This window comes from Sinohyriopsis cumingii, chromosome 3, assembly GCF_028554795.1.
Source record: "Sinohyriopsis cumingii isolate HCF-2022 chromosome 3, ASM2855479v2, whole genome shotgun sequence".
NCBI classification, from domain to species: domain Eukaryota; kingdom Metazoa; phylum Mollusca; class Bivalvia; order Unionida; family Unionidae; genus Sinohyriopsis; species Sinohyriopsis cumingii.
The window spans coordinates 87,878,932-87,905,610 of NC_142963.1; the positions used below are offsets into that span (position 1 = coordinate 87,878,932).

The following is a 26,679-nucleotide window of genomic DNA, read 5'->3' on the forward strand; positions in this document are numbered from 1 at the left end:
GTTGTATGAAAGCTGGTCTCGCATTTCCGATCCTGCCTTGACGTCTGCGTCTGTGCCACCCTGCTGGTTGATAATGCTGCCCAGTTACGTGAAGGACACCACCTCTTCCAGGGGGCTTCCATGCAGTGTGACTGGGTTGCTGCTGACATAATTGATCTTAAGGATCTTGGTCTTGTCTTTGTGGATGTTGAGGCCAACTATTGTTGATCTGGCTGACAGTATGTCGGTCTTGTCCTGCATTTGCTGCTGAATGTGGGACAAGAGCGTTAGATCATCTGCAAAGTCCAGGTCCTCAAGTTGTCTCCACAATGTCCATTGGATCCCATTTCTCTGCCCATTGGTGGACGTCTTCGTAATCCAGTCGATAGCGAGAAGAAAGAGAAACGGCGACAACAAGCAGGCTTGTCTCACGCCAGTCCGCACTAGGAAGCTGTCTGTGTGCTGTCCTGCATGAATGACTCGGCAGGACATTCCGTTATAAGCGTTCTTGATCAGGTTCACCAGCTTGGTTGGGATACCGCAGTGGCGAAGACGTTTCCAGAGTGTCTCTCGATCCACGCTGTCGAATGCCTTTTCATAGTCAACAAAGTTGATGTCAATCGAACAATTCCACTCCACCGATTGCTCGACTATGATGCGAAGAGTATCTATTTGGTCCGTACACGATCTGCTCTGCCGGAAGCCCGCTTGCTCGTCTCTTAACTGTGAGTCGACGGCCTCCTTTATCCTCTCCAAGAGGACCCGGTTGAAAACTTTCCCTGGTACTGACAAGAGTGTGATTCCTCTGTAGTTGGAGCAGTTGCTGAGCTCGCCTTTCCTTGGGATCTTGATGAGGTATCCCTCCTTCCAGTCAGTCGGTATTTCTTCTTCTTCCCATATCTTCTCAAAAAGGGGGATAGCATTTCCACTGAAGCCTCTAGGTCTGCTCTGAGGGCTTCTGCTAGGATGCCGTCAGGTCCAGCTGCCTTGCCGTTCTTCATCTGCGTGATGGCTTTCCTGATCTCGTCTCTGCTGAGATTATCACAGCTTAAGGGGAGATCTGCGTTGGCTGGGTCGATTTCTGGGGGATTTAGTGGTGCTGGCCTGTTCAACAGTTCTTCAAAATGTTCTGCATTGTATTCAGTTGGTGTTCTGTACTTGATTTGGTCTTTCCCTGCTTGTCTTTTACAGGTCTCTCTGTTTTGCTGTACTTGCCGGACTTCTTGGTGATATCGTACAGCTTATTCATGTTTCCACCTCCAGCCGCTTCTTCTGCCTCTGCTGCCAGTCATTTAACGTAGTTTCTCATGTCTGTCTTGATGCTTCTTTTCACTTCTCTGTGTGCGTCAGTGTACTCTTGTTGTACCTTTATTTTCGTAGCTCTTGTCCTACTGTTATTTACTGTTGGTTTCTTCTGTTTCCGCTCCTGGATTTTACACAATGTTTCGGCTGAAATCCATTCTTTCTTTTGGTGCTTCATGTTGCCCAATGCTTCTTGGCGTTGATTTTGCTGCCTCCTTAACTTTCAGCCATCTGTTGTTCGCATTGTCTTCCTCACCTTCAAAAAGCTCTTGTAGGAATTGGTACTTGTTGTTAAACGTCAGTCTGTATTCTTAAATTTTTGCATCTTTCAACAGGCTGATGTTATACTTTCTTTTCTTCTCTTTTGTGCCCATCCAGTTCTGCTTCAGCTTAAGTTTCAGCCTTAAGTTTAATTTTCAACCTTGCGACAACTAAGCGGTGTTGAGATGCCACATCTGCTTCCCTCTTCACCCTCACATCTTGCAAGGATCTTCTGAACTTCATGGCTATGCAGATGTGGTCAATCTGATTTTTTATCACATGGTCTGGTGATATCCATGTGTTCTTTTGGATTCTCTTGTGGGGAAAGATGGTACCCCCGATGGCCAGGTTGTTCAGTGCACAAAGGTCTGCGAATCTCTCCAATTTCTTTCATCTCTACAAGGCCGCGGATCCTCAAAGTTTGTTCGTACCCTGTGTTGTCTGACCCAGCTTTGGCATTGAAGTCACTCATGAGGATGTTGATGTCTTTGTCTGGAAAATTCTCTACTATGTTCCGTAGTCTGTTGTAAAACTGGTCCTTATCTTTCTTCGCCGTCATTTGTTGGAGCGTAGCACTCTGTGACGTTCATCTTTATTTTCTCCTTCTTCGTCCTAAACGTTGTCGTGATGATTCTGGGCCAGTGTGCTTCCCATCCTATCAGTGCATTATATACTTGCTTCGACAGTATGAGGCACGTCATCCTCTTCATGCCCTGAATACGGTAGCATATCTCATATCATAAGTCTTCTTTGTCCAGACTGAAACCATCTTGTCTCGCCAATGCCAAGTAGGGATAGGTTTTAGTTCCTCATCTTTGCTGCTACCTGTGTTGTTTTTCCTGCCTCATGCATTGCCCTCACGTTCCATGTGGAGATGTTAATTCTCCTGTTTGATAGAATGGCGGTCTGCTTTATGGCTTTCGCGGGCTTGCGGATTTCACTACTTAGCGTCATAGGTCTTCCAGAAGAAGACCCTTCCTCCATCAGGCTTTCAGTTTCTGGTTTTTTCTTCTGTTAGCGTTTTTGTAGCAAGTTGGGTTTTACAGGGTCTGGTTGCTAGCCTCACGCCCAAGCCTCTTCCTTTTACATCCGGGCTTGGGACCGGCAATGGCGGAGATAGCGATAGTAAATACTGATTAAGAAATATTCAACGAAATAAAATTTAAATACATATTTTAATTCAAATAAAAGAAAGCACATTAGAAATGTCTGGTTTAACTAATGCTATTTTTGCCTCACGTTTGTTGCCCTGGAGTGAGTGTCAGCTGTTCAAGTCAGGGTCGCTGTTCATGTTTGATTACGGGACCTTCTTCTAGCGGGAAACCCAAGACATTTTTTGTCATGGCAAAGGCAACACAAAACCTTTATTACCATAACATACACTTCTACGATAGGAAAAAATGAACGAAATGGACAACTATACTGAATGAAATTTTTCTCTGGCTAAAAAAATCTTTGTTATTTAATACAATTAGAAAAAGAAAAAAAAACTAATAAAAATTCACCTCATGTAAATCTGGTAATTTCTGCATAAATTTTACATGAAACAGTGCCAACAAAACAGACGGGTTTATTGAAATTTAATCTCAATGGCCCAGATTTATTCTATTTTGACTAGGTAGTGTACCAGTCTAAATTGAAAATAAATAGCGCCATATATGATAATTATAAAAAAAAAACAACAGATGTATCGATGTGACTGAATGTTTTATGACAAAAATGTTAGAGGAGTGGGACTTTGTTAAACTTAAAAACATGCTGCACCGGACCGTCGTTAAGGGACGAACCATGGCAGGTCGAGGATAATACGACATTCATCATTTGTGGACTTAATGACTATTCGCAAAAGTTACTGTACTGAGTAGTATAGTTGAAGTGAATGTTGTGCATAAATAAATTATCAATTTCTTTTGTGTCAGTACTCTTGTACTAACTACTAATCCACATGAATTTAGTCGATTTGTGACAGAAATTGTAACTGCTGATTCAGGTAAGTAGCAAAATTAAATGTTTTTCATACAGTTTTCGGTAATTATGGCATATAATAAATAGATTGCTCTTTTTATGCTTAGATTACACTTTTTTGCCACTTATATAAGTACTAATTATGCTTATACCTCTCTTGGGGGTTGGCACGCGTGAACCTACAACAAAGCAGTTCTGGTTCACATTTAATACAATTTCCCATTTTATCGGGTACACGGGTAACTGATCGTTAGGACTGATGGGTATCCGGTAGAAATTTCCCAAAATTGTGACATCTTTAACCGGAATCTTGAAACATGAGTGGACACACTGAACTACTGGAAAAACTTGGAAAAAAACTTGGTAACTAACAACAAGAGGTGACCATCACTTTGAGCTTGCGTACCAACCGGTCATGTGGCTGTAGCTTCTCCTCAATAATGTAAATAATACAATTTTTTTTAATAAACAACATTCAATGGAACATACTGTCTGCTGTCATATAAAACAAGAATCTTGTACAATCGCTGTATGGAGGACTAAACAGGATATGATATGAGCATGTTGACAATAACAAACCACATGAGTGTATACAATTATATATTGAGTTATTCTTTGAAGAAATGATGTGGACACCTTCTGTAAATGCTTTTATTTGAACTATAGCAAGTCCACCATGTTTTCCCAAATTTACAATTATCAGCTGTTTGTAATTAATAAGCTCTTCAGGATTAGCACCTGTTGACAGTTTCCTGTTCTCATACATGTTGGTATAGTGTTTGTCCAAAGGCATGATGATTTTCCTTAGTTTATTTTAAAATCAGTTTTATTTATTTAATGAAAGCATCATGCAAAGGACACCTTTTCTTTGCATAATTTTGTCATCTCAATTCTTTGTGTGGTTGAAGGTGTTATTTGTCCATCTTTTATAGACATGCTATTAAAGGAATGATTATATACTTTCAACAAGGAAGTTATAATGTTTTCTGCAAACATTGATCTTCGATTTTCAGTCCTTGACTTCACTCTTGTTAAGTATTAGAATTATTTGTCCATTATACATATTTATTAAAAATTGTCTCATAATTAATATGAATTACTGGCATAATTCATTTATATATTTTGGCATATCATCAGTTCAGTCACCGAGGGTCGGTGGTTCTTTCCGGGGATTTCCGGGTTCTTCCTCCACCATTAATACTGGCCGCCATGTATAGCCTATCTTGTGCTGAAAAATGGCGTTAAACCCTACAACAACAACAACAACAACAGTTCAGTCACCAGTCATATATGATTGCATCATTCCATTATGTCAAAGTTTCAGTATGATGACCTTGTTTACCATGTTTATGAAAATGAGCCATGTGTAATCAAGGTCAATATATTTGCATAAACCATCATCAAATCAGTGGCTTTATTCAGCCATGTGGGGCCTGATTTGGCTTTCAGTATCAGCTGTAGGAGATGTACATTTGGATGGTACAGCCTGGGTGGCCAAGTGGTCTAAGGTGATCACAAACAACTCACCTTTATCCATGTGGGCTTGAGTCTCAGGCTCGGCCAGTGTGGGTATATGAGAAAATTTGCCAGTAGCTTCCCATGGGTAAGTGATTCTTTCCCGAAATTTTCCAGGTTCTTCCACCAGATATACTGGCCTGCATGTATCATCATGTGCTGAAAAATGGTGTTAAACCCACAAAAACAACATTTGCATTTGGGATAAAGGGAAAGCATATCCTTGATCCATTTTCTTTTGATTCATTATTTTCTTATATTTTTCCAAAAACGGAAGCATTGTTGAAATAATATGTTGCTGTTAAGAACAAACACTTCTGTGTAACAATACTACAGCTAAAAAGAACAGATGGTGCTGATATCAGTTTAGAATGGAAATAGTCAAATCCCATTACTTAAAGGAACCTGCAAGAATACAAGAAAGGGGTATATACTAATTTCTCACATGGCCGAGGCAATTCACGTGATTGTTATGCATCTTAACTGGGAAATATTGACTGTGAACCTGGTCTGGAAAGATTATTCACATGACCATTGTTAACCTCATCTGGAAAGACTATTCACATGACCTCTGTGAACCTGGTCTGGAAAGACTATTCACACGACCTCTGTGAACCTGGTCTGGAAAGACTATTCACATGACCATTGTTAATCACATCTGGAAAGACTGTTTGCATTGCCACTGGTTTATAATTTACTTAAAGCTATTTGAACAGCTGTGGGATACATAATCTGCAAAATATTTGCAGCTAATTATTTTTTAAATTCCATATTTGCAAGTTGTTAAAACTTGTACTGTGCCATGTACCTTTACCTTCGATAGCAGTACATTTTTGAATTAATATTGAATTTTGTGGATGATAAATATCAGTAGTGTTGCTTGATTGATGAAGTTTCTACTTTATTAATTTAGAACATATTTTATACTCATAAAAGATGGCCAGCCGAGTCATACCAAAGACTTACAAAAATGGTACTAACAGCTGCCTCGCTTGGCACTCAGCATTAAGAGGTTAGTGTTAGGACTGGTCGGCCTGGTGTCAGGATAATGTGACTGGGTGGGACATCATGCTACATGTCTGCGGCATGATGTCCCAGTGCTAGACATCACTTTAAGCTGCCACACTGCAGACATCGTAGCAATATGACTGAAAAATTGTTAAAGCTACGTTAAAAATCCAAATCACACACACACACCAAAGAGATGGCTAGGTAAAATATGTTAGGAGTTTTAACGTAGTAGATTTCATAGGTAGTGTCAGCTGTTTACTTTTGATTTTTTGCATTGTTTTATGTAGATGTGCACAATAAATCTGAGTAACATAATTGTTTCTTAATGCAAGATTTTAAAAAAAGCATATGCTAATAATAATAATAGAGTTTGCTTCAGTCCTGGATCTTTTGCCTGGCAGTCCAACGTATTTTCACTTGACTACAATGATTGATAAATTGGAAAATGATTTTTCTTTGCTTATGCTATGTCACTATTTTGAAAACAACAATTTGGACCGTTATAATAAAATTGAATTATGAGAACATTTGCTGTTGGGGAAACCCACTAATTTATGGACTATTCTAATTGTTTGCACACCATATTATAACTATTATTATCCAGACAAGTGGCATTGTGACTTTTGGCAGTCATGCAAATAGTCTTTGTAAATAATAGTACATGAACACCATTTGGAAAAGACAGTATGGAACAGTTTCCTTTTTAATGGTGTTGGCTGATAAATTGGCCAACTAAATTTGTACTGGCATTGATGGATATGTGTTATGTTTAGCAGAATAAACGTTATGAATATTTTGTCCGTGATGCATTGAGCAGTTGATAACTTGTGGACTACAGGTACAAAAACATAGGCCACACTAAAAGCAAGGGCACAAGTTACCAAGGGACCTCAAGTGGGTGGGGGATAACAGTGATATTTAATGGCAAAATGCTCAGTATATAACCTTATTGGCAATAATTGTCAACAAAAGGGCTTTTTCTAATGAAGTTGATTGCTTTTTTGTATAAATTACCTTAGTTTTCAGGAAACTTAACCTTTGAAAGATTGTTATCATTTTCCAGGAGGTTTCAACAACCACCACATGTATATATAAACATTGTGTATTATGTCATTGCTTTTTGTTGCTCAAAGAAGATTCCATTTTTTGCAGAAACTTATTTAATGAAACAACACATCAATGTTAAATTTACTGTTTAAAATATTTTTCTATTAGTAAAATACTGATCTCTTAATTTCATTGCAAGTAATAGTGAACTTCTTATCACTGAGGATATCTTTTAGTGGAAATTTGAAGTTCACTACCAACTCTGGAACTTGCTTTTCCACACTGACCTGTATGTCTGAAAGAAAGCTTTTTATTCACCAAAAACTCGTTTCATTAGCTTGCTTTGCTAACTTTGATCACATTTATGAATGATTCGGCTAATTTAAAGTAGCTTAAGTATAAAACTACTTGCACAGTAATATATACAATGACATCTCAAATGAAATGAGTTAACACAACCATTACTGCTACACAGGGGCATGTATCATTACTTAAATTTAACCAATAATTCTTATATGCACTAAATATAAAATAACATTTTTTATATGTATTGCATATAGATATTGTAAGCAATGATACAAGCCCCTGTGAGCTGCTAGCTCTTATGCAGACACAATTAGCATGCCTTTAACTTTTCTTCTATTCCACCTTCTTTATTTGATTTGATGCAAAAGATGTAATTAACTTGATAATACAAAGCAGATCTAATTTTAATTGAGTGTAACAGTAAAACAATTACTTCTACAAGTCTGAGATCAAAATGTGGTCATCACTTAATTAGTTTATCACAGAAAAGAGCATTTATGATGAACACACTGAAACTAAATTAAAAGATTGAACTACAACACAAATTACACTTGACAAAACTTATTTAATTGGTATTTATTTATTAAAGAGTTGCCACCATTACGCATTAGTAACATTTTCATTGATCAAAATTTTGTCAACTATTGTTATTACCAGTGTATTGAGAATGTTTGGAAAGAAAATTTAACAAAATGACTTGTTACTAAAAGTTGAGAATTTTATGATGTTGATTCAAATTTTCCAGCACAAACCACTTTTTTAATGATAAAACAAGAGATATGTGATGGTTTCATTTACTAATGTTGATCATGATTTTCTTCACACCCAACATATAGGAATCCATATTTGGGAGTATTTTCTGGTTTACAAACATATGGGATCCATGCCTGACCCCACATTATAAGTGTGTTTGTGAGTTATCCAGGCACAAGTTATAGAGTGAGTGGTTTATGTATGTGCATTACTGCAACATCATCTAACCAAAAGCAGGATAATGTGATAATTATTGCATGCTTTAGTTTTACATTTAGATTGACTACTCTGGTGGCCTAGTGGTTAGAGCTTCCGCCTCGGTTGCGGGAGGTCGTGGGTTCGATCCCGACTGAGTCATACCAAAAACTTACAAAAATGGTACTAACAGCTCCCTCGCTTGGCACTTAGCATTAAGAGGTTAGTGTTAGGACTGGTTTCAATAATGTGACTGGGTGGGACATCATGCTACATGTCTGCGGCATGATGCCCCAGTGCTAGACATCACTATAAACTGCCACATTGCAGACATCATAGCAATATGACTGAAAAATTGTTAAAGCTACATTAAAAATCCAAATTACATCACATCACATTTAGATTGATATCTCTTGTTGACTACAAAAGCATGCAACTTTGTGTATGGATGCAGCTTTTAGAGTTCACCACCACCATGACAAAATTTGGTCACTGATCTACATTTTATGATTCAATAACTCTAATTTTGCACAAAAAATTCTCATTTGTTTTTCTTAGCATTATTTGCTATTGAGTCATTCAGCTTGATAACAAATAAAAAAAATTGTTCATATCTTAAAGACAAGGTCCCATCATGACCTTGGAAACAACCAATTATTTTAAAATAAAATAGAACTTGTTTACAAAGGTTGCTACAAATTCTGAAACAAGGTCAGGATTTAGATCAACACCTGGTGTTTATAAACTAACAGTCAAGGTCAAACTATTTTCTAAAAAAAAGTATCGTCTCTAGTGAATAAATTTACATTACACTATCATGTAATGAAAAATGAAAATGTTTAAAGCTGACAAACAATTAAATTGAAATAAATATATATTAAATCAGATATAATTAAATCAAATATACATAACACTGCATAGAATCTGCTGTCATATAAAAAAAACAGTTTGTAAGGAGTAATCAGTATAATAAACAACATAGTCCATGATCTGCTGGTGATGGCAGATCAAGGTACTTGTTGTTTGCAATTGGACCTGATTTATAAGTGAGTATATATGGTATATGACACAAAACTACATATACCCTCAACAATACGCAATGCTAGTACAGCATTTCCTTACTGTAAAGCCCTTAATTATAATGCAGTTCTTATTATAAGGTGGGTACGGTAATGGATCCCATTTTATTATGTGATAGTAAATTTATGTCTTACACAATTTATTTCAAAACAGTCTCACGGTAAGGTCATATACTATACGGCACTCAGGAGAAAGCATTGTAATGAGGGAAAATGCAGAAATATGAATAGAAACTTTGCATGTACAACTACAGTATTATCTATCAATGTCTTTTTACTTCCAGTAATTTGGTATACATGTACTGTGCTATTTATACTCTGGAAGATGGATGGAACAGAAGAAAAGACCATGTTTACCATACAGAATTTTTATGGTAGTCATAACATCAGGTAAAGACTAAGATCTTGAATGTCTTCCATTAGAATAATTCTTATTGTTGAATATTTGTGGTCTGTGGCCAGGTTTCACCCAAATACATCAAGATTTTATATATAAAACTGTCCAAATATACCTAAATACTGTCCAAAATATGACCCAAAATTTACACTATACCCATATAACTCAAACCTATACAAAAATGCAGATATTATGTATATAACCATTGAAACACACTAAACATTATGAAGACATTAATGAGTTCGTTTAATATTCAACCTAACAACATAGTGCTATGAGCTGATGTGGCTTTGGGCACCTATGTTAGGGAAAGCTACATATTTGTAAGGTTACCATCTAATGTGCTATTTACAAAGTTATAAAGGGGCCCCAGGTGGCCAAGTTGTCTAAAATGTTTGTGTTTACTGATCATTATAATCTCTTCTTTCCTCCCTGTTTTGAGTCTTGGGCTCGGCCAGTGTGGGTATGTGAATAGCCAGTACCTTCCCATGAGTTGGTGGTTCTTACTGGGGCTAACCTGGAACTCTTTCTCCACCAGTTATACTGACTACCATGTATCTTGCACTGAAAATCCTGAAACAACAACAACTGCAAAGTTATGCAGCATTTTTTTAAAATTCAGGATAGAAAGCTTTTAATACTTTTATAACACATGATCCTTTATTTTTTTTATAGTACTTTTACTTTTCAGACCCATTAAATGTCAGTTTTTGCAAAGCATATGTACCAATAAAAAAGTTGACAGCTAGATCTTTTATGTTTTCATATCACTTTGCCCTATTTGCACTAGAGGGAGAAGTTACTTCACCCATTGTCATGGAATTGTGTGTTTATGCATTATATATGAATGAAAATGTACATGGGATTCATTGCTTCATGCTGAATTACATGTACCAAAGAGTGGTACATTTTTAGCTTTAGTAAAATTCACCCACTGCTGCATGCACAAAGTACATGCAGTGGGAAACCTATTTACCTTGTGTTCCCTGGTCATGGTTTTGACCATAACCAGAGAACCTATAGAGTAAATTCTCACTGTATTATCACAATACAGATGAGTTTTATCAGGAAGCTGTCCACCTTAACAGAAGTAATCTTAAGCTGTAGAGGTATGTGCAGTGTGAAAAGGTGTTCTTTATTGATATCCTTTCTATGTGATAAAGTTCTTGAATGTCTATGAATTTATTCTAACTTTTCTAGAAAGTCAGACATGTCTGTGTGATTCAATATTGCAATGTTTGAACATCAATTATACATATGTCTAACTTGTTGATGAATCATACATTGTTCATATTTGTTTATATTTGTTATACATTGATCATCCCTGGTGATAGATCATTTTCTTATAGCCATTGTTGGTCTTTATACACACAAGGTGTCAGATTCATTCATCATTCAGTTACATTATAAAAAACATCTCATTCACAAAATTGTGTTTAGTATCTTTGCTAGGTTTGAATCAAACACAAAATTTGTTCTCTGTGCTATGTTTCACTGTTGGACTCTAGTCCAACATACCTATCCGATCTCACCCATGTGTACACACCAGCAAGATACTTACGCTCCTCTTCTGACAATTGTATACTCATTATTCCCACTATGAAAACAAAGTCATATGGACAGCGTTCTTTTGCATACCAGGGCCCAGCAACATGGAATGAATTGCCCACTGAACTTAGACACAAAGACACAGTGATCACATTCAAGAGGGCTCTCAAAACTCACTTATTTTGACTGCAAGGACAAACTTAAAGACCTAATAATGTTTCCTACTTGAAATATTCTCAGCATGTTTTTTTTAATTTTTTTAATGTTTTTCTAATTTCATGGTGTTTGTTTTTGCAATAATATTATTATGTTTTTTGTCTTATAGGTGTTGTCTACTGTTGTCAAGCGCTTATAGCTTCTAAAGATTAGGTGCTATACAAAGTCCTCATTATTATTATTATTACTATTACTATATTAAGTCCAATCTCAACTAGGCTTCATCCTGTGACACCCAAAATTATGAGTCTAGAATGACTCCTGATTATTGATAAATTAAAATAGAAGAAAAATAATGATAATCATTTAACAAAATTGATGTTTATATATATATACTTGTGAAATGTGAAATAACTTCACAGGGAAGCCAATATCTAACACACTGTATCAGTGTATTTAATCACAAAACGGCTATGTTTGGGCCATATTTGGGTATATGTAGATAATTTATTAGTATTGGATATATATATATATATATATATATATATATATATATATATATATATATGTATATGTATGTGTGTATTTGCATAATTTGTCCTCTTTTTACTTCACAGGATTTTAGTTCAGAGTCCTAGTGTTTGTTATGTAACAAAAGAATATAAACACATCACAGGGATCAATCATCATCATGAAACAAAATAACTCAGATGTGAAATGGTGAATAAGAAGTACCTAGCCAAGTTACTGCTATCATGAAATGGAAGATGAGATGTTCAGTTTAATAAACTAGTAACATCAGGGCCATGGGAACTTGCCTCTAAAGCAGTGATTCTCAAACTGTGTGCCGTGAGAGATTTGCAGGTGTGCCGTGGGAGTTTTGAAAAATATTTAAAATTGATAACGTTTTGAAACCTTGAACATATCGAAAAAATTAGATGGTAAATCAATGTTGCAAAAGTTAAAAAAGTGACATATATAAAAATGCAATCTCTGTCAGTCTGTCATTCACTGGTTCCTTTCATAACGCGAGACTTGTGCAAGATTTTGGGAGAACTCGATCGCTCTAATTATGAAATGCGTGCTTGTTTGTCGACTTTGAAGCCTCACTTCAATCTGATTTGCTTTCGAAAGCAGGCACATCCTTCACATTAAATTTAAAATTAAATATCTATGTAAAAATAAATAAGTTCTTCACCACAAAAATTGTTAAATCTTTTCAGGTGTACCGTGAAAATTTTTAGATCTTTTTGGTGCGCCGCAAGACAAAAAAGTTTGAGAAACACTGCTGTAAAGACAGGTGAAATTTCGATTCATATATCTCAAAGAATAGCTATATAAGGCTTCTTTTGATTCCCTACATCACAGACTTTTCACATAAGTTGTCTTTTGTTTTTGGCAAGTTGAGCAACTGTCTAATCCTGGCATTTTAAAACATTAACAGCTATTTCCATGTGAAACTTGTACCAGTTGGTCAACCAAAGAGCCCTATGTTTTTAAAGTCATATGCAACTGTCAGTCAGTAGTGAAGATATTGCTTTGTCATGGTGTACAAAACAGATTATGATTGGTGATTACCATAGCTATTCTAATAGAATCCCACATTTTTTCTACAAAAAAGATATATTCCTATCTTACTGACGTGTATAGATATGTATATATCCATGTGTGTGTGTCCAAATAATTAAAACAGTACATGAGTAATCCAATGACTGTTTGGAAAAATCAAAACAACTTAATTTATGATCATTTTCAGTCAGACAGTGATATATGGTATTCAATGCCCCCATTGCACTGCCCCTGGGGCATCTATTAGAATAAATAAGGTATTTTAAGTCTGATGGTTAAAGATGCCAAGAAAAAGTCACGTGGGTACCCATAGATCCTAATGATTGGCTACCTGGGTACCTGATCAAAGGGAAATTATATTACATATGAACCTGAACTGCTTTGTTGTAAGTTCATACATGTCAATCCCCCAAGAGGAATAAGCATAATTATTACTAATATAAGTGGCAGAAGGCACAATCTATAGATTACATGCCATAAGTACAGAAAATCGTATCAAAAATATACATTTATTTTTGCTACTTGCCTGGATCTGCAGTTAGTTAAAATTCTTGTCACAAATCAGCAAATTCCATATATATCAGTAATATTATGAGAATACAGACACACAACAAAATGATAAATTTATTTATACATAAGATTCACTTTAACTAGTCTACATCACATGTTTAACTTAAAGTTAAGTATACAAATTCTGAATGCTATATTACATCACTGTTGAATTCCTGTTTCAAAATTTGTAAAGCACTATTGATTTGTCCTTTTCCTGATGCAACTTGTTCTTCAGTTTAACAAAATCTCTCTCCTCTATCATTTTTAGTCCTATAACATCCACACATTACATTAATAAAGCCTGTTTCAATTAATATTTGGTGCCATGTTTTTTCAATATAGACTGGTCTGTGACTTGAGTGTTTATCAGATTATAATTAATCTGTGGCACATGGTTTCAAATTCAAGAAGCCCATCTAATTTCTTGGAATCATGTCATATAGTTACTATAAAAAGAAAATAAGGAGACCGTTTGATGTACATGGCCAAATGGTCACACACGTTGAAAATACAAGATGAGAAGACGGAGGTCTATGATGGATCAGTGACACAAGCCACGAATTGTACTCGTTATTCTGTATCTCGCTCGCTTCTGACTTTGCCAGATATAATTTTTATTTGAACTTGGAAACCAGGTACCCTATAGCTAATTTTATTACCCGGGTAATTATGAATGGGCGGGTACCTGAGTACCTGTTGACACCTTTAGTGATGATTTCTTTTCTAGGATGGATTAAGGTGAGCATAATACAGCAATCTTGTGTGGAACATAAATTTGAAATAGAACATGGACTCATATTTTATTTTGTTAAATATTGAAGCAATCTTGGTAACTTAATACTACTACTAATAATAATAATAATACAAATGATAATGATATCCATTGCTCTGTATTTGTTTTTAAAGAAAAACTAACTTGAAGAAAGTTGAACCTGTGTGCAGAGCTCAACAGTAATCAAAGCCAGTTTTGCCTTTTCCCATGGGTGACAGGTGTGACTATTTTTAACATGAATGTAAATAAATGTTGCACTGTTGAAGGAACAAATGATTTTTAAACCTTACAGATCTGTCGTCTTTGAGTTTATGCTGCTGTCATTTGTATGTGAATAGCCATTTGTTTCGATAATACAGGTACCATGATTTAATTTCAGAAAAAGAAAGTCAATAGAAAAGGTGGTTGAAGAAACTGTTAAAAGACACAAGGCAGCGAAAATACCAACAAATTACCACCACAGGCACGTCAGTAAATGAAGATATGCAAATTACTTTGTTTATATCCTGTAAAAGCCTTTACATTTTCAGTAGGGTTCAATTTTAGCTCTATAATTATGGTTAAAATTTACGGTACATTTTAGCCACCAGATGGTCACAAATTACAGTAAACCTTAGCTATCAAATTTGTGGTCACAAGCAGTGCAGTAAAATCTAATTACATGTGAAGTCCTTTGAATTAAGTAACTTTACTTTGCCATTATTGATTTGTACTCATTTGTTAACTTTTTAAAAGTAATAGTTAAAAAATTCAAACTCTTCCTGTACTTAATATGTTTATGTTCATTGATATTTTAAAATGACATTTGATGTTTAATTTGAAGTAAAATCAGTGGCTCTTTTCATGGTTGATTTTTAAAATGTGTTAAATATCTGACAAAATCCATATAAAAATAGTTGCAAATTAAGTTGGGACATCTATATTTTGAGAAGGATAATGTCCTTTTAAATATTTCTTTTATATTTTAACATGATTGTACACTCTTCTTGTTTAAGTGCTGTTTCATCTAAATGTACATGGAGGAGTGTGTGTGTGTGTAGTGCCATGATGCAAAAAAATGTTTTTGACCAAACCTGAAGTAATTATTACATCTTGTAGGCAGATGATAACTTTTGTATGTTTTAATAAGGCAGTACTCTCCAAAACAGATTTATGGCTGCACCTATTTTTTTTACATTTATTTTTTCCTCAGTAAGATAAAGCAGAAAACAAATTTTCATTAAGAATAATACTTTCAATTTTATTTGTTTTTAGAAGCAGCATTGATTAAAGTATTGCATCATAGTCAATTTCATGGAACATAACATTAAAATATATCATAAACTTTTTTTAAATTTCAGAATTCTTGGACCCACAGGCAGTTGGGAGATATTTTTTAGGCAAAAGGATGCCTTCAAACATGCTCGCAGAACTGCAAAGGTGAGAGTCACATAGGTATTGTCTGGTGAATTATTCTCAAAAGTGTTAAGATAAGTAATAAGGACTGCTACCAGTATAATCCAGGCAGTGACCACCCAAGAAATGATAAAATGCTTGTGGTACATATAAGGAGAGTATGAATAGCAGCACTTGTTGCTTCTGTTACATGTATCGAAAGGATAGGAAAACAGGCGGTGGTGGGTTCCTTGTGTATGTTAGAACTGGTACTATTTGTAAAAGACAGGAAGACCTAGAAATACAGGAAATAGAATCCATTTGGCTACAGATCTCTCCAGAAAAAGCTAAGCCCTATTTAGTAGGTTTTGTGTACAGACCCCCATCATGACATGCTGATTGGTGTGAATATTTTGAACTTCAAGTAGATAAAATTTCAAATGAAGAGAAAGAAATTTACATTCTAGGCGATATAAATAGAGACCTTCTCAATGATCAAATAAAAGTGAATTGGATGAATTTTATTGCTTCATTAGGTATGGAGCAACTAGTAAATGAACCCACCAGAGTAACATCTACCTCTAAAACACTTGTAGATCACATTTATACTAATACAAAAGAAAATGTTTTGGAAGTAATTGTTCCAAAGATTGGTATAAGTGACCACTTTGCAATTTTTCTAACATGTCAAGTCAATGACAAATCAACAAAAGTAATATTCATAAATCCATTACTTACAGATCCTTTCAAAACTTTGATACTGTTAAATTCCTAGAAGATCTGAAACAGATTCCGTGGAATACAGTCCAGATCTTTAAAGATATTGATGATATTGTTGGACAGATCTGTTCATCAGTATAGTGAACATGCACCAGGCTGGTTCTCCCCAGAAATTTTAGAAGCAATCAAGCAAAGAGACCAACTAAAATCAGTAGGAAATCAAACTGAATATAGAGTTTGGAGGAATAAGGTTAATAAAATGATACATCAAGCCAAACAAGCGCACTATAAATAAGTGCTTGATGAAAACCAAAATACAAAATAATCCCAAAGCTATCTGGAAAGTTGTTACAGGGTTTGGTGCAGGCAGATGTTGTTGTTGTTGTTGTTGTTGTGGGCTTTAACGCCATTTTTCAGCACACGATAGGCTATGTATGGCAGCCAGTATTAGTGGTGGAGGAAGAACCCAGAAACCCCCTGGGAATAGCCACCAACCCACGAGAAGCTACTGGCAAGCTTTCTCACATACCCACATTGGCCGAATCCTAGACTCAGACCCACGCAGACAGAGGTGAGATGGCAGTGATCCATAACGGAGAGTGCTTTAGACCACTCGGCCACTCGGGGCCCCGCAGGCAGATGTAAGAGTAAAGCTGAAATTTTATCCCTCAGTCGTGAGGACATTTATAATGATAATCCAACTGGCATCTCAAATATTTTTAACAATGTTTTTGTTCAGATTGCTGAAAAACTTCATCTGATCATCTGGAACTCAAACATTTCTGTGCTAAAAATACTACCAAACAATATAAAGTTTGAAATTCCTGAAATGAGTCCTGAATTTGTGTGTTGAAATATATTTAAAAAAATGGATGATTGTAAAGCTACAAGACTTGATATGGTTGGACCAAGGCTACTAAAGATAGCTGCACCTGCAATTGTAGAGTGTGTAGCTTTTATTTGCAATGAAAGTATTGGGTCTAATAAATTTCCACAAACATGGAAAACTGCCAAGGTTATACCATTGCATAAAGCAGGAAAAAAAGATGATGTAAATAACTACAGACCTATCTCTATCCTTCCTTGTCTCTCCAAATTACTAGAAAAACATGTACATGATTCTTTTCTCAACTATTTAAACACTTATGATCTTATTTATGATAATCAGTCTGGCTTTCACCAGAATCACTCCTGTGAAACTGCACTTGTATCTTTGATTGATAAATGGCTGAAAGCGTTAGATCAAGGAGAAATGGTAGGCACTATTATGGTTGATTTTCATAAAGCTTTTGAGCTTGTAGACCATGAAATTTTGCTTGAAAAACTAAAATTCTATCAATGCAGTGAAAACTCCCTAATCTGGTTTATTTCTTACTTAACCGATAGAGTGCAGAAAGCATCTTTAAATGGTCAACTTTCTGAAAGTAAAAATATTAATTGTGGAGTACCACAAGGCTCTATCCTTGGACATCTGTTATTCATTCTATTTATCAACGATTTGCTTCTTAAGATTGGAACTTCAATTTCTTCCACTGACCTCTATGCAGATGATACTATACTGTCTGAGATTGGTAAAACCGAAAGGGTACTTGAAAATAACTTACAAGATGCTCTCAACAGACTTAAAGTATGGTGCAAGGAAAACAGTGTGATCATAAATACAGAAAAAACGAAAACCCTACTAGTTACACACAACAAAAACGAGCAAGGCTAGATTGCGACAAAGTCCAGGTTCTGTTTGATAACGTGAGCCTCAATATGACCTCTCAAGATAGAATTCTTGGTGTATTTGTGGATAACAATCTTACTTGGTCTATTCATGTTAAACATATTTCAAAAAAGGTTAATTCTTATCTTTGGCTACTGAGGAAAATCAAAACATACATTCCTCTTTAGTGTAGGGTCATCTTTTATAAAAGTTATATCGGCCATATCTGGACTACTGTAATGTAATTTGGGGTAATACCTTTAATTTAAACATAACAACAATTTTAAGACTCCAAAAGAGGGCTTACCATTTAATTCTAGATCAAAGCATAGACAATTTTCAGGATGCAATAAATAATATAAAGGTTTTAACAACGCATGAAAGAATATTTCTTAGAAAGGCCAAATTGATGTATAAAGTATCCAGAAAAGCCATTCCTGTCCATCTAAGCAATATCTCTCACCAAAGAGATGTTGATGGTACTCCAGATTTAAGGTCTATAAGAAGTAAAAATTACAATAAACCAAGGCCAAAGAAGGAATTGTTTAAAAAAAAAGTTTTCAATATACTCGTCCACTGGTATGGAACAACATTCCCAGTGACATAAGGCAGGCTCCTGGTATTTCATCTTTTCATAATCAGTGTCTTAAATGGATGAAATCTTTAGAAAATTGAACAGTTCTAGTACAAAAAATACTGCCTGCTTTTCTGTAATTTTGCACCATTTTCATAGCTGAATTGTTCAATGCGGGATGATATTTTGTGTTTTCACTGATGCCTGTGCATGTGTTCCAGGCTTGATACTTTGAATTTTAAAATTACTTAATTATTTAGTGTCAAGCCAGACTCTTCACATCATGTTGTATATATTGTATATATTGTACATAACAGATAGAAGGCCTTAAGGTAGATTAGTTCTGTAACTAATTGAGTTACCTTCTCTAAATAAAGTCTTTATTATTATTATTATTATTATTATTAGTTAGCACATTTGCTTTAGATCTATTTAGTCCCAAGTTTAGTCTGTGGAGCCATTATGAGCTAGAATTGCTGGTTGATGCCCCCATTTATGTGTTGGTCTCAATTGTAAACATGGCATTGCATACCTGCCATAACATGTCACTTGAAAAACAATTTTTTGCTCACTATCATGTTCTGAGAAAGAAAAAAACCATGTTTTTACCACCACTCTGTATGTCCCTAGTAGGTAATCTGTAAGAACAAGTTAGCATTCTTGCTTATAACCCATATAAAATCATACATAACAACCACCATTTTACAGATTACTTAATTGGCTGAGAATATCTATGGTGAAGGTGTCTTAAATCCTTTAAAGACTGCGATGGGGGAGCCCATTAGACTAATTTGCTAAAGTTAAGTGGAACAACCCAGTTTATATGAAGTTAGGTACAATGAGAGAGATATATGTTGAAGAACAAGTTATTATACAGTGAGACCTCACTATAATATGCCCCATGATAACGCGAATTGACATATAACATGGTTGTGGTGCTACTTATGAAATTTTATATATTCATTCATGCATGAAAAGTATTTTTTGTTAAAAGTACATGAAATAGTGTATAAAAAATGTATTAACATTTTGGGGAAAAGATCGGATATGAATTTGAATATAATATGATTGTGGCATGGTTCCTGAAATTTGAAATATATGTACGTGTATTTTGCTTGTACCTGGAAAAATATATTTTTTTAAAATTATGAGGAATAGTGTGTAAAATGTTTGTTTCATTTTGGGGAAGAGTTCACATATGAATTCAAATATAATATGATTGTGGCATGGCTTCTGAAATTTAACATTTTCACCAGGTTCTTGAAGTGTTGTGCCAAAATAAACATTACCAGAAGTGTTACTTATTACTGATTCATGAGTAAAGCCATTAAGTCATCTTTGTGATTATCTTCAATTAATTCTGTATACAATCATTGCTCAAACAATAGCCAACATGTGTTTCTTCTTTAACTGCATACTCAACCAAGAAGCAGACAACGCGGTGGTTGATAAAAGATTCTTACAATTTAATAAACATCAAAAAATGAAAACTGTCAACATGTTTGCTGGGCTTTGCATTGTTATCAGACGCAGTCAGTTGACCAGTAAATAATGTCCGCTTTATTAGCTGGTCAGCTGATAGGGTATGAAATTGTGCATGCATTCAGCTTTAAAAAATTTATAAAAGTGACCTGTGACCACTGCACTTAGTTCTCGGGTTTTTACATGTGTATGATGTTTGCTTATGAACTCGTTATTAATTTCCTATTTTTAAAAAAATAATATTTTACCATTATGGAAAAGCAAGTTCACAAATGCCAAGTCGTACTCTGCACTTTGCGCAATGATTAGTATAGTAGTTTTCACACATTTCTATCGATATTCACAAAATTTGAATTAAAAGTTATATGCACGCTGAAAGCTTGTATTGATTGTTAATTATTCTTGCTGTAGTTGTTCAAACAAATACGCATACAAGCATTAATTATTGGAAATTAACAATGGATAAATGTACACGGAAATGCATACGAGAAAATTTTAGCATGAAATTTGTACATACACCATTCATAGACCCTGGAACATAATGAACCGTACATGTGCTTCTTCCTTAACTTAATTTTGCTGTTAATTTTTCCCATTGAATTCAGACACATAATGATCTTTGACAAAACTATTGAATAGTTTAAATATGTATGCAATTTTTGCAATGGAATTACATGTATTATGGATTAGTTGCAAGCCCTGACGGTATGATATCAGACGGAAATAAATGGTGTTAATACCCTGTTCATGCTATATATTAGACATTGAATTCAGACACAATGATCTGAGACAAAATTATTGAATATTTAAAATCTGTGTGCAATGTTTCAGTGGAATTGCATGCATTATGGATGAACCGTAGCCCAGGACGGCACAATAGTAAACGGTGTTGATACCCCATTCATGATATACATTAGACATGAATACATGTATATGTGCCAATGAGTTGTTCTCTGATAAAAAGGAAAATACCGTCAAAACCACACATTAACGCAACCCCACTATTAATGCAATCCATTTATTTGTACCCCAATTATTGCGTTATAGCGGGGTTCCACTGTACATCATTGCCTTGAACGAGAATGTTAAAGTCATTTTTATTAAAGTTTATTGGCAAGTTTGTGGTAAGTAGCAGCATTTCTTTGAACTTGGATTTTACTCAATATAAAATGCAAAACACAATTATTTTAGTAGTGTATAAGACACTGTGATTCCTAAAAGCCCAGCAAAACTAAATTTCGGAAAACCTGGATGGAGTTTGACTTTGTAAAGTTCAGCAGCAAAGGGAGACATTTTATTTTTTGTACTGCGAACACCATATTAATGTCAGTCATTTTGGAGTGTACATCTGTTGACATAGCAACACCACACAGCATATTTGACTCTATCTAACAGCAATACAGATGCAAAATGATCATTTTCTATGCTGAGAAAAATTCAAAAAGATCCCTTTGGGAAGTTTTAATAACATTACCATTTAGTCTTCATTGAGTGCAAAGAGAACACCAATGACACCTGCATTTACCTTCAACACCCCCCCCCCCCAACAGAAACATATTTTTTCTCTCTTTAAAATATGTCTGGTTGAGTGTGAATGTCAGCACATGTGTGTGGTGATGGTACTGGACAATGCTAAATCTGTCAACTATTTTTTGTTTGTAAGTGCATTAAATGCTTCAAAGAAAACTTGTTCGTACGTTTCTTTTTATTTTCCAAATTTTGAATTTTCAGTAATCTTCTGTAAGTTTATTTGAAAACATAAGTAATGCTCATTTGACAACAATAATGGTTTTTTGGTCATATGCACTAACTCACCTTAGTACCTCGAAATGTGTGTTTTGAGTCTTTGAAAACACCCAATGCTGTCTGGAAATATGGCATATATGCTGTTTTCTTATAATTGTTTGGATTTTTTAATTAGGTCCATAGCACACTTGTAGGCATTAGTGTGTTTGGGTGGAGGTGGGGCATCAGCATGATATATTAATGATTATCTCTTAATGAAACTGGAAGAAATTAATTTTTCTTCATTGATTAATGAGCTACATTGGAATCATGTCAGATCTTTGTCTCTTTTAGCCATTGTTTTTTGAGTGCTTTAGCAATCCTCATGTCAATTACAAAGTGAATTTTTAGAATGAATACAGCAAGCTTATTTTAGTCAGAACTAATCATATGCTTCACTTTATTGTATGCCTATGGTTTAGTATTGAAGTCCATTAAATGCTGTTGTCTTTGTTTTATGCTTATGGCTTAGTATTGAAGGCCATTAAACTTTGATGTCTTGACTTCATGCTTATAGTTTAGTACTGAAGTCCATTAAAGGTTGATGTCATACTATCAAGAAGATAATTTTGAAATAAGTGCTGTGTTCACCTTTTTATTTTTCAGGACCTTCATGTTTTTGCCTTTGAAAGTGAGACTTTTTCTTCTGACTCCGGTCAGAGAATGTACCTGGTATCCAGCTATCCTGTCTTCTGGCACTACTATTGGTAAATCTGTCCCATAGAAAATATTCAAAATTTATGTCAGAAACTGTTATCTTGATTAGGCAAAAACCACTTGCAATAGACAAATACAATCTGATAGACTTGTTTGTATTTGTATGTTGATGACCTGATTGTACTTTTATGCAACTACAAACAATTTTAGCTCATCTGGCCAAATAGCCAAGCGAGGTTTTGCTGTGGTCATGCATACATTATATGTTGTCCATCGTAAGTCATCCATTGTCCATCCATCAACAACTGTTTGTTGCCACTCTTTAGTCCATTTTATGATCTGATTTCAGTCAGGCCTGAAATATGGATTCAAATCATTAAAATCTGGGATGAGTTCAATGAACAAGATCTGCGCATAATAATGTTACGTGTTTAGGCTCGAATAAAGAGTAACACAGAAAGAGTGAAAACAACAAGCTTTAAAAAAATTTAACAAATAATTCCTTTTCCTTGAAAAATTCTGTAAAAAATAAAAAAAGGAGAACTTACGGTTTTAAGATTGAAATCCAAAAATAATCTAAGAACAATCCATGAATGAAATTGCAGAAGTCCTAGTAATAAATTTTCTAATAATTTAAAGTTTGAATCCTGATGGAAATCCAAGATGGATGACGATGACATATGCTGTAGTCAGTACTGTGCTTATCTACTGTTCCTTGTAGAAATACATATAATGGCACTCTGTTGTTGGAAATCCAAATTAAACTGGTAAGCAATGTCTTTCCAAAATTTCTGTGTGAGCACTCCTCAAAATATTTCCAGAGAAAAAAGAATTAATCCTTTTTGAAATCCAACTGATCTGAAGAAAATTATAACTTAAAATCTGGCTACAACAAAATAACTTGACATCAGTATAAAAAGCCCCAAACTGAGAAATCTCTCTCAAAGCATCTCTATTAAAACTAACAAGTGTGTGTAATAAAAAAAAACTGGGATTGCGAAGTCGAAAGGGGGGGGGGTCACGTGATCGTGTTTACACCAAAAATGACCCTGACGACAACCAATCATTTTACTCCAAAAAATAACAAATAAAAAAATTTGTTTACATCTTAAATCATGTAGTCCCATCATGACCTTGGAAACAACCAATCATTTTAAAATAAAATAGAACTTGTTTACGAAGGTAGCTACAAGTTCTGAAACAAGGTCAGAATTTAGATCAACAGTGTTTATAAACTAAGTCAAGGTCAAACAATTTTCTGAAAATTGTGGTTGTTGTTGTAGGGTTTAATGCCATTTTTCAGCACACGATAGGCTATACATGGCGGCCAGTATTAATGGTGGAGGAAGAACCCAGAAAGAACCACCGACCCACGAGAAGCTACTGGCAAGCTTTCTCACATACCCACATTAGCCGAATCTGAGACTCGAACCCATGCAGACATAGGTGAGATGGCAGTGATCCGTAATGGAGAGCGCTTTAGATCACTCGGCCACTCAGGGCCCCGTTTCTGAAAAAGTATCATCTCTAGTGAATAAATTTACATTATAATAGCATATAATAGAATAAAAAATTTACAACTGACAAACAGTTAAATTAAAATAAATATGAATTAAATCAGATATACATAACAAAAATGAGGTGATCTTATGTTTGATTGAAACCTTGAAAGAACTCTGGAAGCAACATTTTTTGTTCAGCTTTGATCCAGTATGGAATACAATGGTCTCTTATATAGCGCTCATCGGCAGCCACATCCTCTACATGGCCAGTTTTCTGGACACCAGCAAGTTTTGTGTTGTTCTGGATGGCTAACTCTCTGATACAGTATGCAGCCAGCATATTGGGCTAAAAATGTCATATAAGCTAGTTGTCAACCAGCCTGTACTGTAAAGAAAATGGCACCAGATGTTAAGTGAAAAGCTTTATGGTGTGATTTGTTGATGTTATATGATGGAAAGTGTTAGAGCAGATTGATCTTTTCAAATTTTAAACTTCAAAACATGTCAGATCAGAAAAAACAACATATATTAACTGCTTTATAACCTTTAAAAAAGTATGCAAGAGTAATGTAATGCAGTCTGGGCACCTGACCTCATGAATGAAGATTTCTAGTTCACAATTATCCAGCAAAATTTACACATGGAGAATAATGAATACTGAATAAAAATAATTTTTCAGTATATTTTGTGTTTGTATTCTGGTTCTAATCCATATGGATTTTGCCCTTTGTGACAAGAATTTAGACCAGCTGCATAACCAGGTTAGTCGTAAAACTGAATCTTATATTCATACATGCTGTAATTCTGGCATATAATATAGAGATTACACTTTTTACCTACAAATTACACTTTTTTGCCACTTAAAATAGCAATAATTACACTTATACTTCTCAGGTGGATGTCTTGTATGCTCATTGGCTTGGGACGGCTGGATTTTTGCAAGGTAGTGGATGCAAAATTTTGGGCATCCAAGAACATAATGTAAAGACTGCATCTGCTTAGATCACTAAATGGTATCTACATATTTCAGATCTCTGAAATTTTCTCAGCTAGATCCCATTCAGATCAAAATACTTCTTTCATTGCTGATTAACTTACACAGACTTAGAAATATCTCATACCACTTATTTAGGGAAAAACATTGCAGATAGAATTTTTATTGTTTCAAAGAAATATTGATTTTCAACTGTTGGTTGATTGATACAATAATGCACACATCTCAACAGATTAACAAATCAAAACTTTGCACTAATTAAAAAGTAATTTGGGATAGGTTCATGCATATTTGGAAGCCACACCCTGACCATGTTATATGAATTTATGATATGAATTTTTTATAGCAATGTTTCCTTGTACAGTAGAACCTGTCTTGAAAGACCACTCCTTCTGCTAAAAAATAATTGTCTCTCAAGACAGGTGGTGTCTCATAACGGGTCCTAACACTATATAATCCATAAATCAGTGCATGGTGATTCTGGTCTCTCATAGCAGTGGTCTCTCAAGACAGGTTTTACTGACTGTACTTACTTAGCATTAATAAAATGAAAATGTCTCTTGAGTATAGATGAAATTCAGGTTTTTTCTCCAAGGTGCTTAAGTAGAATTATAATTGGGTGCACAACAAAGATTTTACCTGCACTCGATACATTTGTGCAGGCTTTTACTGCATAGCTGTAAATAAAATTTTAAAAGGTACTCTGTCTTGTTTGGAGACATTGCACTCTGTTTTCATTAGGTGATTTGTTTTTGACATTGGCATGAAAACTACTTTTTCTTAGTAAGATTAATAAAGCCCTCCACTTTTCCAGATTTTTTTATAAGGTTGCACAAAAATTGTTTGACAATGTTGAACCCTTATCTGAATGAGTCAGTTATTCAAGCAACATTTTAATGTCAGAGACTGGTTTACTATGCATTTTTCAACTTTAACTTATGCCTAAGTGCCATTTTTAAACACAGTCTAATAATAGATGATCTTTGCTGTTGAAATGCTTATTGTTTTAAAAATGCTTCAAGCATTTTACACTTCATGGCACATAAAATACACTTATTGCTTTTTTTACTCTTTTTAAATCTTGTTTTAAATTTAATTTTAAAGTCTGCAATTTCCTTTCCTGCATCTAGTGTACCTGTGAAGGAATTTCTGGGTACAAGTCAAAATTGTACAACTACCTATTTTGAGTGCTGAATGTGTCATCTGTAATTGTCTGCACATGCAGAATAGATTCATTGTGGAGTTATCTGCATTATAAAGGGTTCAGTTTTGCTCAGCTGTTTTTATTGTCAGTGTTTTTGTAATACTGCCATTGACTTTGCTTCAGTAGGTGTTTAAATGAACATGTGTATTCTTTTCAGCCAGTTAGATGAGAGAAAAAGGCATCATTATGAGATTATTCCTGAAGGTGAGTTTCTAAACAAGTCCTTTTCTGTGTACACAATATCAGAATGATAAGTAAGGATTAGTTTGGGT

General features: G+C 34.8%; 1 protein-coding gene and 1 long non-coding RNA gene across 2 annotated transcripts in view; both read left to right on the top strand.

The window, feature by feature from the left end:
• Positions 1-3,218: 3,218 nt before the first annotated feature.
• LOC149803252 (uncharacterized) lies at positions 3,219-14,864 on the top strand. Its single transcript, XR_016419953.1, has 3 exons — positions 3,219-3,532; positions 9,698-9,803; positions 14,787-14,864. It is a non-coding gene; the product is annotated as an uncharacterized LOC149803252 (long non-coding RNA).
• Positions 14,865-15,417: 553 nt separating this feature from the next.
• LOC149803253 (DNA-directed primase/polymerase protein-like) overlaps positions 15,418-26,679 on the top strand; it is a 65,617-nt gene continuing 54,355 nt past the window's right edge. The window contains exons 1-4 of the mRNA XM_089953907.1: positions 15,418-15,431; positions 15,748-15,826; positions 22,657-22,757; positions 26,565-26,611. Of these exons, the coding sequence (XP_089810033.1) occupies positions 15,418-15,431; positions 15,748-15,826; positions 22,657-22,757; positions 26,565-26,611 (241 nt within the window). The remainder of the gene's footprint in view (positions 15,432-15,747; positions 15,827-22,656; positions 22,758-26,564; positions 26,612-26,679) is intronic.